This window comes from Procambarus clarkii, chromosome 52 (genome assembly GCF_040958095.1).
Source record: "Procambarus clarkii isolate CNS0578487 chromosome 52, FALCON_Pclarkii_2.0, whole genome shotgun sequence".
In the NCBI taxonomy this organism is placed as follows: Eukaryota; Metazoa; Arthropoda; class Malacostraca; order Decapoda; family Cambaridae; genus Procambarus; species Procambarus clarkii.
The window spans coordinates 17,074,898-17,089,826 of NC_091201.1; the positions used below are offsets into that span (position 1 = coordinate 17,074,898).

Genomic DNA, 14,929 nt, shown 5'->3' on the forward strand with positions numbered 1-14,929 from the left:
CTAGACTAGTCCCAGAACTAAGAGGCATGAGTTACGAGGAAAGGCTACGGGAAATGCACCTTACGACACTGGAAGACAGAAGAGTAAGGAGAGACATGATCACAACCTACAAAATCCTCAGAGGAATCGACAGGGTAAACAAGGATAAACTATTCAACACTGGTGGGACGCGTACAAGGGGACACAGGTGGAAACTGAGTACCCACATGAGCCACAGAGACGTTAGAAGGAACTTTTTCAGTGTCAGAGTAGTTAACGGATGGAATGCATTAGGCAGTGATTTGGTGGAGGCTGACTCCATACACAGTTTTAAATGTAGATATGATAGAGCCCAGTAGGCTCAGGAATCTGTACACCAGTTGATTGACAGTTGAGAGGCGGGACCAAACAGCCAAAGCTCAACCCCGCAAGCACAAATAGGTGAGTACACACACAAATCAATAATTATGATGTCTAGAGAAATAAAAATAGCCACTATTCACTGAGTATGGGGTGCATAATAAATTAGCCTTCTTCGGGGGTGCCTTGTTTCTAAACGTGTTAGTCTTAAATCCTTTAATCTCAAATCTTGCTTCAAATATTGTACTTTTTTTTGTGAGATATATACAAGAGTTGTTACATTCTTGTACAGCCACTAGTACGCGTAGCGTTTCGGGCAGGTCCCTGGAATACGATCCCCTGCCGCGAAGAATCGTTTTTTCATCCCACTACACATTTTACTGTTGCGTTAAACAGAGGCTACAGTTAAGGAATTGCGCCCAGTAAATCCTCCCCGGCCAGGATACGAACCCATGACATAGCGCTCGCGGAACGCCAGGCGAGTGTCTTACCACTACACCTCGGAGACTGATATATCTTAAGACATATATATGTTATGTACTCTCGCAACCCAATGTACCTTCCTGTATATAAATAAATAAATTTCAACTGTAAGGGGGTATGGTTTGCACCGTGTTATTCTAATAATGGATAAATAATTATAATAACGGAAGCGCTAATTATATGAACAAGTGCCATATATTTATTCAGACGAGAACAACAGCGAACACAAACCAGCGCATATACGAACTGAATGGTTTGTATGTACAAACTTCTCAGTGAACGAAGTTGTTTCTAGCCCGGTATCCGAAATTGCAGTAGACGACTTGACCAGTCCCGATTTGGGATGTCCCCGTACAGAAGGCGGATATGCCAACAAACACTTTCCAGACAACAATAAATCTTGGATAAGTCGCGCCACAACATGCAGTCTCCGTGGCGTAGTGGTAAGACACTCGCCTGGCGTTCCGCGAGCGCTGTCATGGGTTCGTATCCTGGCCGGGGAGGATTTACTGGGCGCAATTCCTTAACTGTAGCCTCTGTTTAACGCAACAGTAAAATGTGTACTTGGATGAAAAAAACGATTCTTCGCGGCAGGGGATCGTATTCCACGGACTTGCCCGAAACGCTACGCGTACTAGTGGCTGTACAAGAATGTAACAACTCCTGTATATATCTCAAAAAAAAAAAAAAAAAAAAAAACATTGACGCTTAGACCGGCGACTTCTTTTGATATCATACATTCTCGTACAGCCACTAGTACGCGTAGCGTTTCGGGCAGGTCCCTGGAATACGATCCCCGCCGCGAAGAATCGTTTTTTCATCCAAGTACACATTTTACTGTTGCGTTAAACAGAGGCTACAGTTAAGGAATTGCGCCCAGTAAATCCTCCCCGGCCAGGGGCCAGGATACGAACCCATGACATAGCGCTCGCGTAACGCTAGGCGAGTGTCTTACCACTCGCCTAGCATATCACATATTTACATCCTATTTTGTCATTGAAATTACATTTTTTCTGAGTAAAATTATGTTTTCTCATGTTTTGCATTCAGCACCAACTTTATAGTTAGTAAATATACCATATTTCTTCATTACATACGTAATGCTAAGAGGCTTTGAGTAGTCTGGGGTGTTCAGGTGAACAGAATCTCCAATAGATGGGGCGAGAGTCGCCCCAGCTCTCGCCCGGGCGAGAGTGGAAACTTAATTTAAAATTGATATACCTTTGTTCTCCAACATGATATATTTCCCCTTGGTACACTCACAATAACGATTATAGCTCAGTCTTTCTGAAGGCATGTATCATTTTAGGTTTTATTAGCGTATCTTTGTTAAATACACAACATATAGGCTAGTGCGTAGGCGTCTGCATTCCATGACCGACAAGCTACTGAACGCCGGTATAAAAACATATGTATCTTCACTTGAGCTTTAAATATTGTGGTGTTTGTGTGTTACTGAGGAAGTCTTGGTTGTAGGGTTGATGTAAAGTCATGATTTGGTTACTGACTTTAATACTTAATATGATTACATGACTAGTAGCTACCAAGCTTGGCGGGCGTCCTGTACGCTCTCTTGTTTACCTCCAATCTCTCTCTCTGGCGTCTCAGCCGCCGCACATAGAAAACGGATGGTACCATTTTCTGTGAACATGACATCCCTCCTTTTCTTTAAAAAGAATGAATACAGGATGTCTACCATGCTTGTAGCACAAAGCAAAGTTATTGACACAAAGTAAGTTATTATCATATCAAGAGATACTGCATACATTTAACATTAATTAAGCACACAAAGAATTTAAACAACTTAATCTTTTCCACAAAGAATTTCAATGTTAAAAATACATATGCAATGTTAAACAAACATGAAAGAAACTGTAATACAAAGTTACAAAATATTGAATGAGATATCTGCATTATTCAAACAATATTAAATTTAGTTTAGCACAATAAGTAAATACTTTTCATTACATAGGAACACAATTAATCATCAAATCGTGTAGGGCGTTTAACATGACGTTTAGGACGAGAGTCCTTAAATGCAATAACATCCCTTGATGAATTGTTTGTCGGGTTATAACTATTTTTTTCTTTTTCTTTTGCATGACTTTGCACTTCATCATTTTCTACACTAGTTGGAATCACTTTGAAATAGGCCATATTACGTGTTATACTATTATCTCTATTACTAGCTGTTACCATAGTTCCTTTTACACTAATCACTTTATATGGTTTTGTATCATACGGCATATCTAACTTTCCCTCTTTTTTCTTTTTAACGAGAACAGTGTCACCAACCTTTATGAACTGTTCCTTTGCACGTTGATCATGAGCAATTTTCATTTTGCCCTTGGCTAGTGCATCCTTCTGAGCGAGACGTTTATCCGTTACCTCGGCTGGCATGACGGGTAGTGCGATTCTCATAGGACGTCCAAATAAAAGTTCGCCAGGCGACTTGCCCAGTGTTCCATGTGGTGTTGCACGGTAGTTCCTGAGAAAAGCATACATAGCTTGTTTCCAGGATCGTCCTTCGGCATGAGCACAGCGTACCGCTTTCATGAGAGGTTGCATGAATCTCTCAACTTCTCCATTTGCTTGAGGATGTAGTGGCATCACACGGCGGTGTTTGAATCCAATATGCTCAGCAAAGTTGACAAAGTCTTGTCCATTGAATGGCGGTCCATTGTCTGTCTTGACAACTTCAGGAATGCCAAAGTTTGAAAAGATCTTGTCAAGTTTCGGGATGACAGCCTTTGTAGATGTGGAAGTGATGATTTCTACTTCTGGATAACGTGAGTGATCATCAATGACTACCATCAAGTACTCTCCAGTTGGTAGTGGTCCGCAGAAGTCCATCGATACTTCCGTCCATGGTGCAGCAGGTAGTGGTGAAGGTTGTAGAGGTGTTGGTCTTGAAGTATCCACTGCAGCTTGGCAAGGGACACAGGCATCATGCATATCCTTTGCTTGACGATCAATGCCAGGAAACCACACCTTTTCTCGTAGCAGCTGTTTCGTCCTAACAAGACCTTGGTGTCCTTGATGTGCAAGCTTCAGAGCACGTTGCTGGAGAACAGCTGGAATCACGATACGAGTACCTCGCAGCACAGTGTCGCGTTGTTGCGTAACACTTAATTCTGTCTGGATGCGTTCAAGTGCTTTGAATGCATCTTGGTCAACTCCTGAGGGTGGGATGCGTGGAAACTTTTTCTTAGTCAATGCATCCACTGTTGCTTGCAGAGTTGGGTCCTCTAGGGTTGCAGTACGGATTTCATCAAGAGTAAGAGCCTTAGGGACTGCATCACAGGTTACAGAGTGTACATATTCCTCGGCAACTTGCTGATGCTTGGTGATGGTGAAACTGTTGGCAGGATGTCGACTGATGTAATCAGCGGGATTGCCTGCACCCGGCTTGTATTTCACCGTAAAGTTGTATGGTTGCAGACGAAGAGCCCATCTCTCAATGCGAGCTGGTGGTTTGGACTTTGGATTATTGAAGATGGTCTCCAACGGTTTGTGGTCAGTGACCATCGTGGTGAAGGGCGCACCAAGCAGATACACATTGAAGTGTTCACAGCCCCATACAAGAGCAAGAGCTTCCTTCTCTGTCTGACTGTATCGTTGCTCAACATCTGTGAGAGAACGGCTGGCGTAGGCAATTACTACTCTGGAATCTGGTTGACCAGGTTTGTGTTGGGCTAAAACAGCACCTAATCCAACAGGACTAGCATCCACCGTTAATTCAGTGTCCATTGATGGATCAAAGTATGCAGCAGTCGCATTCTCTACTAGTGCATCTTTCACAGCATCAAATGCATTTTGCTCGATATCGCTCCAGTACCATGATGCATTTTTCTTCAGGAGCTCACGTAGAGGCTTTGTAATGGTAGCAAAATCTGGAATGAAGCGAGAACAGTAGTTTGCCATTCCCAGAAAACTATGTACTTGAGGGGACGTTGAAGGAGGTGCAGCATTCTTGATATCTGCAACTTTCTTAGGATCTGGAGACAGACCTTTGTCACTAAGTACATGTCCAAAGAATTCAATTTTATGTTGATTGAACTCACACTTTGCTCGGCTTAACGTCAAATTCTTTTCTCGTAAGCGTTGCAATGTTGCACGAAGAGCTTTGTCGTGTTCAGCTTGGGTACGGCCATAAACAATGATGTCATCAGACATGTTGTCAGCATTAGGTATGTCTTGCAATACCTGGCTGATGATGTGCTGGAATACCTCGCCAGCACTGTTAATACCAAAACTCAGGCGCTTGTACCTATACAGACCTCGATGTGTTGTAAACGTTGTGATGAATCGACTCTCCTCATCAAGTTCAAGCTGATGATAGCCCTTGTTTAAATCTAACTTGCTGAATACAGTTGCACCATTCAAGCGGTAGATCATATCATCTACAGTCAGTGTAGGATGGCGTTCACGCATTATTGCCTTGTTGGGAACACGCATGTCCACACAAATGCGTATCTCATCTGGATTCTTCGGCTTTGGTGGAGTGACAATTGGGCTTACCCATGGTGTTGGGCCTGTTACTGGTTCAATGAAATCTAGTTCTATCAGCCTATCCAGTTCGGCATCGACTTTCTTGCGAGTATGGAATGGTTGTCGGCGATGTGGTTGGGCAACTGGAATTACATCTGGGTTGATATGCAGATGTACTTTGCTATCAGTATAACAACCTATGGATTTAAATCGATCAGAGAATTCAGCAACAATACCATCAACATTGTTTGCAGATTCCACTGCTACAGCATTAGAAAGCTGAAGTAGCCCCAATTTGGTTGAAGTCTTGTAACTGAGTAAAGACTCCTTTGCATTCCTAACAACATGGAATGTAGTAATGAGCATTGCATTCTTTGACTTAATCTCTGCAGTTAAAGTTCCAATCACTGGCAAGGCTAACTTCGAAGCATAGGCAGTGGCTTTACCATTGTATTTTTCTAGCTTTGGGAACTGTTTTCTAAATTTTTCATAGTGGCACTCAGCAATGGTATCAATGTTTGATCCAGTGTCAATGAGAACCTTGAGACAAATACCAGCAATGTATACACATGTCTCTGGGTTGTTTGGAAGATCATTCCATTCTGTGATTGCTTGTACTCCATAAGTATAATCACATTCACTGTCATCTGAGACTGGTTGTAATGAAATGTTGTCTTGTACATTGTTAACATTCTTGATTTGAGGTGCAATATTGTGTTTACCACCTCGACCCCTATGACCTGATCCTCGTACAGTGCTTTTATTCATTGACTGTGGTTTCTTTAGTGCTGAACGACACATAGCACCAAAATGACCTAGTTTTCCACACTCATAGCACTTCTTACCTTGAGCAGGACAAACATTATCTTGGTGTGGGTAGTCTCCTCCACAATTGTAACATTTATTGTTGACACCCTCTGATGTGGGTCGTTGTGACTGCTTGAGCCTTGTTCCTTGACCCCAGTTGTGACGTGGTTCTCGGCTAAATTTACTGTTAGGTTTGCCATGATATCTTCTTTGATCACGGTGTCCTCCCTGAACCTTACGTACCTCATCACTGTTAGTAACAGTGGCAGCACCGTATTGGCACTGCACTCCATGACACGAGCATCACGTGCAGCATCTTCCATTCGACGAGCAATATCCAGTATCTTGGTAAGAGAACTTTCATCATCAACAAGTTCTAGAGCTCTTCGACGGAGACGTGTAGATGTGCATGTTTCAATTATTTGCTGTTTGATTTCTTTGTCAACATCAGCAAACTCACAATGGGCTGCTAAACCCTGCAGACGTGTGTGGTATTGATCCACAGTTTCATTAGAGAGTTGTTTTGCTCTCCTGAAATGCATAATTTCCATAGCAGTATTTTGCCTTGGTTTGAAATGCTCTGTTAGTTTGGCTTTGGCAGTGTCATAATCTTTGGCACCACCAGTGTCTTTCAGTGTGTCAAAGATGTCACAAACTCTATCACCTGCATAATGAAGTAGAAAGGCACGCTTTCTTTCAGCACTTTTGATGTCAGAAACTATCAACAAATTTTCAAACTTTTTAAGCCATTTGACCCACCTCTGTGACAGGTTTGTCTGGTCACAGTCAGGATCAAATGCAGGAAACTGAGGTATATTTGCCATTTTTACTGAATAAATGTAACTTATCACTTAAATGTTCCTCAGAATATTAAACACTTACTGCACTGTATATGTTAGTCAAGAATTCACTGTAATTACTTTAATTTTGCAAAGCACACAAGCATTTTAATGCAAAAGTTCACAACAGTGCACAATATAGCAGCAACTGACTTCTTACCTAGCCCTTGTGTACATGTGTTGTTCCTACTCACAGCAGCAGCACAGCAGTTGGCACAGCAGTTGGTACAGCAGCAGTTGGTACAGCAGTTGGTACAGCAGTTGGTGCAGCAGTTGGTACAGCAGTCAATTCAGTGTGATGAATTTTGTAGCACGAAGCGTCGTTTCGTAACCAAAACATCAGGTTTTGTACACATCAATGCGTCGTTTCGTACACAACGTCGGCAGATTCCTCAGTACTGTTTCTTCAGCACAGCTTGGGTAGCACACAGCTTGGGTAGCACACAGCATTGGTTAGCACACAGCATCGTTTAGCACACAGCATTGGTTAGCACACAGCATCGGTTAGCATACAGCATCGGGTATGGCGCTCACAGCTTCTCTTCCTCCTCCAGGCAGCATGCTTCTCTCTTGTGTTTGAAACTGAACAAATACCTGCGTTCACAGTTCATCCTCGTCGCCAATGTGGTGTTTGTGTGTTACTGAGGAAGTCTTGGTTGTAGGGTTGATGTAAAGTCATGGTTTGGTTACTGACTTTAATACTTAATATGATTACATGACTAGTAGCTACCAAGCTTGGCGGGCGTCCTGTACGCTCTCTTGTTTACCTCCAATCTCTCTCTCTGGCGTCTCAGCCGCCGCACATAGAAAACGGATGGTACCATTTTCTGTGAACATGACAAATATGTCTATTGTTAAGAATTTAAAATGAAGCTTATATTTCTATCTTTCTTACGATATATAACACATTTGTGTTTATTAACGAATTTACGCAAAATAAACATTGTTCTGAGAGAGAGTTGCTCCGTCGATCAATCTGTGCGGGAGTCAGAGCTCGGCGATTATTAAAACACATGAATCTTCATTAGAACTTTAAAAATATTTATGGTAAAGTGTCTTGAGACATATAAAACATAATTGGTTATTAACTAATTCACGTGAAATAAACATTGTTATGAGAGATAGTTGCTCCGTCGATCGATCCGTGCAGGGTCGGTGCTCGGCGATTATAAAAATACACGTATCTTCGCTTTAAATTCTAATATGCCCATGGTAAGATATTTAAAATGAAGCTTATATTTCCATCTTTCTTGCGACATATAAAACTCTTACGTTTATTAACGAATTTGCGTGAAATAAGTATTGTTTTGAGATGAATATTGCGGCTTTCGAGCTCGACAAGCGATGAAAACTGCCACTTTTATACAACTACAAATATCTTCGGTATTACTTAAAATATTTGTCTGGTAGAAGTTTTACATATAGATCACGTTTCTGTCTTTCTTCTGACTAATAGATAATTTTGTTTTAATAAGTTATCAAGATGTTTTCAACAATATTTTTTCGGCGTTCGTCTATTCCAACATGTGCCACCCTTTTGGAAACGCGATACATGGGTTGACCCATCCCATAGATGGGTCTGACTCTAACAAGGGGTTCGACCACATGTTCCAAAAACTCTATATAATCGTATAGTATTATGTATTCAGACAGAATTCCAAGTACGTTCTATAATTATAAAACATGAGCAAATATATAGTTGATAAATGTAGAAGACCAGTTATAAGCAAGAAATAGGAAGTAGGAAAAATAAGATATGGAACGAGAAAAAACATTGAAACGCTCGATAAGTGTCAGGCGCCATTTTGTCAGGAGCTGCTGGAGCTGTCCTGACAGGAGCATAAAACTTTGACACAAACGGCACCTATCATAAAAAAGCACCACCATGGTCTGCCAAGTGCTCACATCTAGTCTAACTTTAAAAAACAACACTCAAGCCTTACTTAACCGTCCACATTGACGCAAGACCTTTACGTGTCTCCCGACATCACCACCCTTGCTGTTATCCGGAGGAGAAAACCTCCACTCAAACTGCACCTATCATAAAGAAGATGAAGACACACCAGTGTCCAGAGTGTGGGAAGGTATTCACTCGTCTTGGAAATATGAAGAGACACTTTTTAGTACATTCAGGTGACAAACCTCATCAGTTTCCAGAGTGTGGGAAGAGATTCAGTCAGAGTGGAAGTATGAAGGCTCACAGGATGGTGCATACGGATGAAAGACCTTTTGAATGTTCTGAGTGTGGCAAAGAATTTAGCGAACGCGGAACTATAATACGTCACATGTTAGTGCATTCAGGTGATAAACCTTATGAGTGTCCAGAGTGTGGGAAGAGATTCAGTCGTCTTGGAGATATGAAGACTCACATGTTAGTCCATTTAGGTCAGAAGCATCATGAGTGTCCAGAGTGTGGGAAGAGATTCAGTCGTCTTGTAAATATGAATAGACACAGGATGGTGCATACGGATGAAAGACCTTTTGAATGTGCTGAGTGTGGTAAAAAATTTAGAGAACGTGGAACTATAATACAACATATGTTAGTGCATTCAGGTGACAAACCTTATGAATGTGCAGACTGTAGGAAAAGATTCAATGATCTTGGAAATATGAAGAGGCACAAGATAATACATTCAGGTGGTAAGCTAAACACTTTACGTGTGGGACATGATTGAGAGAATGTTGAAGTATAATGTTAGTTCATTAACTGAATTTAATATAATTTAAAATTTGGAGTTTAGCTTCATCATAAAAATATTGGGCTATCACTATGTCAGTTGGATGTCCTACAGAGGTAATTATATTTAATTATATAATTGTTTGAAAATTAGATTTTGTTTTAAAAATACTCTTCACCTAAGCAGGTAAAGATCTAAAAGTATTTTATTAGTTTGTTCTTTAGTGAAAGTCAGATGCTCCTCATAGACCAAGCAAGAACTAGAAAAGCTGTCATTGTAGAAGTTTGATGCTCCTCATAGACATAGCAAGAGCTAGAGAAACTGTCAGTGTAGAACTTAGATGCTTCTCATAAAGCAAGCAAGAGCTAGAGAAGCTGTCAGTGTACAAGTTAGATGCACCTCATAGACCAAGCATGAACTAGAGATGATGTCAGTGTAGAAGTTAGATGCTCCTCATAGACCAAGCAAGAGCTAGAGAAGCTATCTGTGAACAAGTTAGATGCTTCGCAAAGAGGAAGAGCTAGAGAAGCTGCCGGTGTAGAAGTTAGATGCTCCTCATAGACCAAGCAAGAACTGTAAAGCTGTTATTGTAGAAAAACTAAAAATTGCACATAAGTAAAGAAATTTTTTTCTTCTTGCAAAGATATCTCAAAGTTTTTAAAAGTTTTTTTCTTCTTATGCATTTAAATATTAATGTTCTTTCCATTCCTTTTTATTGGTAGGAGAAAAACTTATTTTTTAAGGAATTGCCACATCAAATTCCTACGCTAACAGATATCCCTTTTTTTAAGCGTTTTTTTTTAATTTTACTTCTCTTGACTAGAAATGTTTATCACTTAATAGTTTATTATAAACTGACTGGCTACTGGTTTCATAACTGTGTCTGACACTTATATTTCTCTTGCCTAACCTTATCAGTTGTGCTATAATTGTCTGCCAATTACATTATCCTGATTGACTGTCAATTATATTAGCCTGACTGTCAGTTATATTAACATTACGGTCAGTTATACTGTATTACTCTCACTGGCAATTATATTAGCTTTTCTGGCAATTACTTTAGCATTTTCTGTAAATTATATCAAAGATATATTTATTTCTTATGTGGTGCTCATGGGTTTTGTTACATATATCAAAGAAAAGTTTTAGATCAGTAGTAGAAGGTTTTGAACATGTAAATAGCACAAGAGTATATGTGTGGAGTGAGTAATGTCTTGCATGTTTAGGGATTTAAACAAAGGGTCTGAGTATTTTCTAAAGAAGCCATGTTTGTTGTTGATCTGATTTTTGTTTTTGCTGGGTGATGATAGGCTTGAGGTAATTTGCATTGGTTGAATCCAATGCACTGATTCCATCCATATGATATGGATAGATTAGGGAGTAGTATATTAAAAGGGAACAGATGGGAATTTCAATATCTGATTTTTAAGAGTATTCCAATAGTTTTTAGACTTCTTTCTGTTTTCTGTATGTTGGTATTGAAGTTTAGTTTCTTGTTTATGAATAGACCTAGGAACTTTCCATCATTTTTAATTCTAATGTTGACATTGTCTATCCGAAGGCAAATTTGGTTTGATGAATTAATTCAAAATTAAATATAGAAAGTGTTTTCTGTGTTTAGTGTTAGTTGTTAGCTATCGTTCATAAGTGAACTCTTTTTAATTAGTTATTTACAATGTTATTTAGTGTGTATGGGTTGAGTTCTGAACAAACGAAGGTGGTATCATCAGCATCCTAGTATTGGTTTAATAAGGATGTTTGATAAATTTGGTAAATCATTGATGTTTATTAGAAAAAGGAGAGGTCTTAAGATGTTGCCCCTGTGGCACTCCTACGGTTTATGGTAGAGTGGGTGAGGTTATGTCATTGATGAGTACATACTTGTGTCTGAAAATAAGATATGTTTGAATATACTTGAGGGCAAGGACTCAGACACCATAATGATTATAAAAAAAAATAAAATAAAATAAAATGTTTATTCAGGTAAGGTACATACATACAAGAGATTTTACATAAATTGATAGATTTATAGATAGAGCTAGTACATACAATGCCTAAAGCCACTATTACGCAAAGCGTTTCGGGCAGGAAAAACTTTAATGACTAATGCTTAATACTAAATGAGTATAAAGAATAAAATGTGTTGAGAACAAATAAAAATAAAGATAAAAAGGGGGAAACATGGCTGAAAAAGCAGCACAAATACAAATAGGTAGACAAACAGCGTTGTTTAAGAAAACAGACATGGGTTGACAATAGAGGGGTAAGGTAGGTTACAGGGAATTTATTAGGTAGTGCTTCGTTTTTATCTTAAACTGGTTGAGAGAGGTACAGTCTTTAACATGGTTGGGAAGGTCATTCCACATTCTGGGTCCCTTGATTTGTAGAGCATTTCTAGTTTGATTAAGTCGTACTCTTGGAATATCAAAACTGAATTTATTTCTGGTGTGGTGCTCATGGGCTCTGTTACAACCTTCAATGAAGCTTTTGAGGTCAGGATTGGCATTACAGTTCAGCGTTTTATATATGTATAATATACATGAGAGAATGTGCAGTGACTTAATATCTAACATATTCAGAGATTTGAGTAGGGGTACCGAGTGATGTCTGGGGCCAGAGTTGGATATTGTCCTAATGGCAGCTTTGTGTTGAGTAATTAGAGGACGTAAATGATTTTGGGTAGTAGAACCCCAAGCACAAATACCATAGCTGAGATATGGATAGATGAGGGAGTAATAGAGCGTCACCAGGGCATGGCGGGGTACATAATATCTAATCTTAGAAAGAATGCCAACAGTTTTTGAAACTTTTTTTGATATATTTAGAATGTGTCCCTGGAAATTCAGCTTGTGGTCAATGAGAACGCCAAGGAATTTGCTATCTAATTTGTTACAAATTTGGGTATTGTTACTTCTGAGATTTATTTGATTAGAGGATTTATTGCCAAACAGAATATAGAAAGTTTTGTCAATGATAAGGGTGAGTTTGTTGGCAGTTAGCCAAAGATGGACTTTATTTAGCTCAGTATTTACTGTGGCATTTAGGTCAGGGGGTCAGGACTGGAGTAAATGAAGGTTGTGTCGTCAGCAAATAGAACTGGCTTGAGGTGTTGGGAGGCCATTAGGAAGGTCATTAATGTAGATGAGAAAAAGGAGAGGGCCAAGTATGCTGCCCTGAGTCACACCAATGTTGATGGGTAGGGTGGGAGAAATTGAATTATTCACAGAAACATACTGGAGCCTATCAGTAAGGTAAGATTTGAGGTATTGCAGGGAGTGAGTATTTGAGGGTATTGCAGGGAGGATTATGTTTAAATAAGAGGTAGTTATGGTTTACAGTATCAAAGCCTGACTGTCAATTATATTAGCCTGAATCTGGCAATGATTTTACGCTGAGTCTACCAATTATATCAATTCAATTACCAATTATATCAATTATTACAAATTCAAATATCTGAACATAGCATATACTGTATATGCTATGTATATACATAGCATATATTTGCAGTACCTGGAACCTGACAATTATATTTATAAGAATCTGGAAATTATATTAGCCTGATTGACACAGTATTATAATCCTGACTCCGGCCTTTTATTAGCCAGAATCTTAAATGTAAGTGAGTTCGACTCTATAATTTTTAGTATAATGTGGAGTATTTCATTCAAGGCTTAATTACTGCTTGAAGTTATTTCATTTGTTTCATTTATTTCATATGAGTTATTTCATATGTTTGATAACAAATGCCTGAATCTGACAATTTATTAATATCAAAAGATGTTTTTATCAAATTATGTAAAGGCCTAAGTTTGAGTATTGTTTAATTGGTAGCTATGATCATTATAGGCCTAAATTACCAGGCATACTTGAAACTTGGAAATATATAATCATTACTTGAAAATTGTCTCAACATTCAAATTTACTGTCCACTTACTATAAGTGTTCTCTTAATTAGCACATAAAAGATCTTCATGTAACACTGTTTGTTTATCCTATGCCAATGCTTTGGTATTTGTAAATTCATAATTCCTAACTGTTAAGATAATTGCAGAAATAACAAACCCCTGAATGATTGAATGTCAGAAAGTTTTTTGGTATGTGTGATATTTCTATTTTCCAAGACCACTGGTATGCATGTAATGAATTTTAAATCCTCTCCAAATTTGTATTCGGTTTTTACACTGCCAGAATTGAAATGTCTGATGACTGGTCAGGTCCCGGAAGAGCTACGTGTATATGACTTGTTTCGCCAGCAATATCACCTGTGCAGATGTGTATCGAGATGTTTGATCAAAAATATATAAATTGGATAGTTTGTGTCATGATGCTGACCTCATGGTAGTAGGTGATTTTTAACACTGATTTTTCTCAGCAAGATGCATTCCTAAATCTGCTTAATGCATTTGTGAATGCTGAAAATTCTGCTATCAATGATGAATTTAATATTTCCTTTAGCTTAAAGTCATTGGATGGAAGTGATCATTGTGATCATTTTCTCATTGATGATCTAAGTGGCCATATCTGCGAGTATAAGGCTATCAGTGATAAAAACCTGTCCTGGCATCTATCTGTCATGGCCTCCTTCAATATACCTCACTTTCAAATTGCTGCTCCTGTTGAAAACAGAAACCTCTCTAGAGCACATATGAATTGGGAAAGGCCACTCTTACTGACCTGGATAAGTTTAAATGCCTGCTTAACGAATACTCAAATCACAACTGATGCATTTGCCGGCAATGTTCTTCAGCGCAATTGGCATCAGAAGAATTTCAATAGCTTGTTTACATCTGTCATGTCAGGTGCTAAGGAAGAGCAGGAGAAGAGTGTTCCTCTTGAAACAAATTGAAGTAGTAGTAGTATTATGCCTGGTTGGAATGATCATGTTAGGTAATTTAAAAATAGATCTACGTTTTGACATAACCCACGGAAAGATGCAGGGTGCCCCAGAGATAGCTCGCTACTCCAGATCAGGTATAGCACCAGGGGCTCGATATCATCAAGCGATAAAGGGGATTAAGAGAAAATATAAAGTATATGCAGAAGGGAAATAAATATATCTGTTGATGCCTTTGGACTCAATAGTATATATAATGTTTTGAAGGAGACATATTTAACGTTATACAACATTGCGAGGTATAGGGCAGATGAGACTGAAACTTACCTAACTACAGCTGTCTGGGAGATCTGTATGCATCCTTCCCCTTAGTGTTAAACACCTGCACACTGTAACCGCTGTAATGGTTGAGAAAACTGTTAGAAAGCTAAACAATGCGAATTATGACAGCCACGTTA

At 39.1% G+C, this 14,929-nt stretch overlaps 1 protein-coding gene across 1 annotated transcript; it reads left to right on the forward strand.

The window, feature by feature from the left end:
* The first annotated feature begins 9,010 nt into the window (after positions 1-9,010).
* On the forward strand, positions 9,011-9,634 carry LOC138352144 (zinc finger protein 2-like). Its single transcript, XM_069304405.1, has one exon. The coding sequence runs from the start codon at positions 9,011-9,013 to the stop codon at positions 9,632-9,634; it is 624 nt and encodes a 207-aa protein (XP_069160506.1).
* The last annotated feature ends 5,295 nt before the right edge of the window (positions 9,635-14,929 follow it).

Bases quoted from the DNA above. Each gene is read 5' to 3' on its own strand.
- LOC138352144 (XM_069304405.1), top strand. From the start codon at position 9,011: ATGAAGACACACCAGTGTCCAGAGTGTGGGAAGGTATTCACTCGTCTT.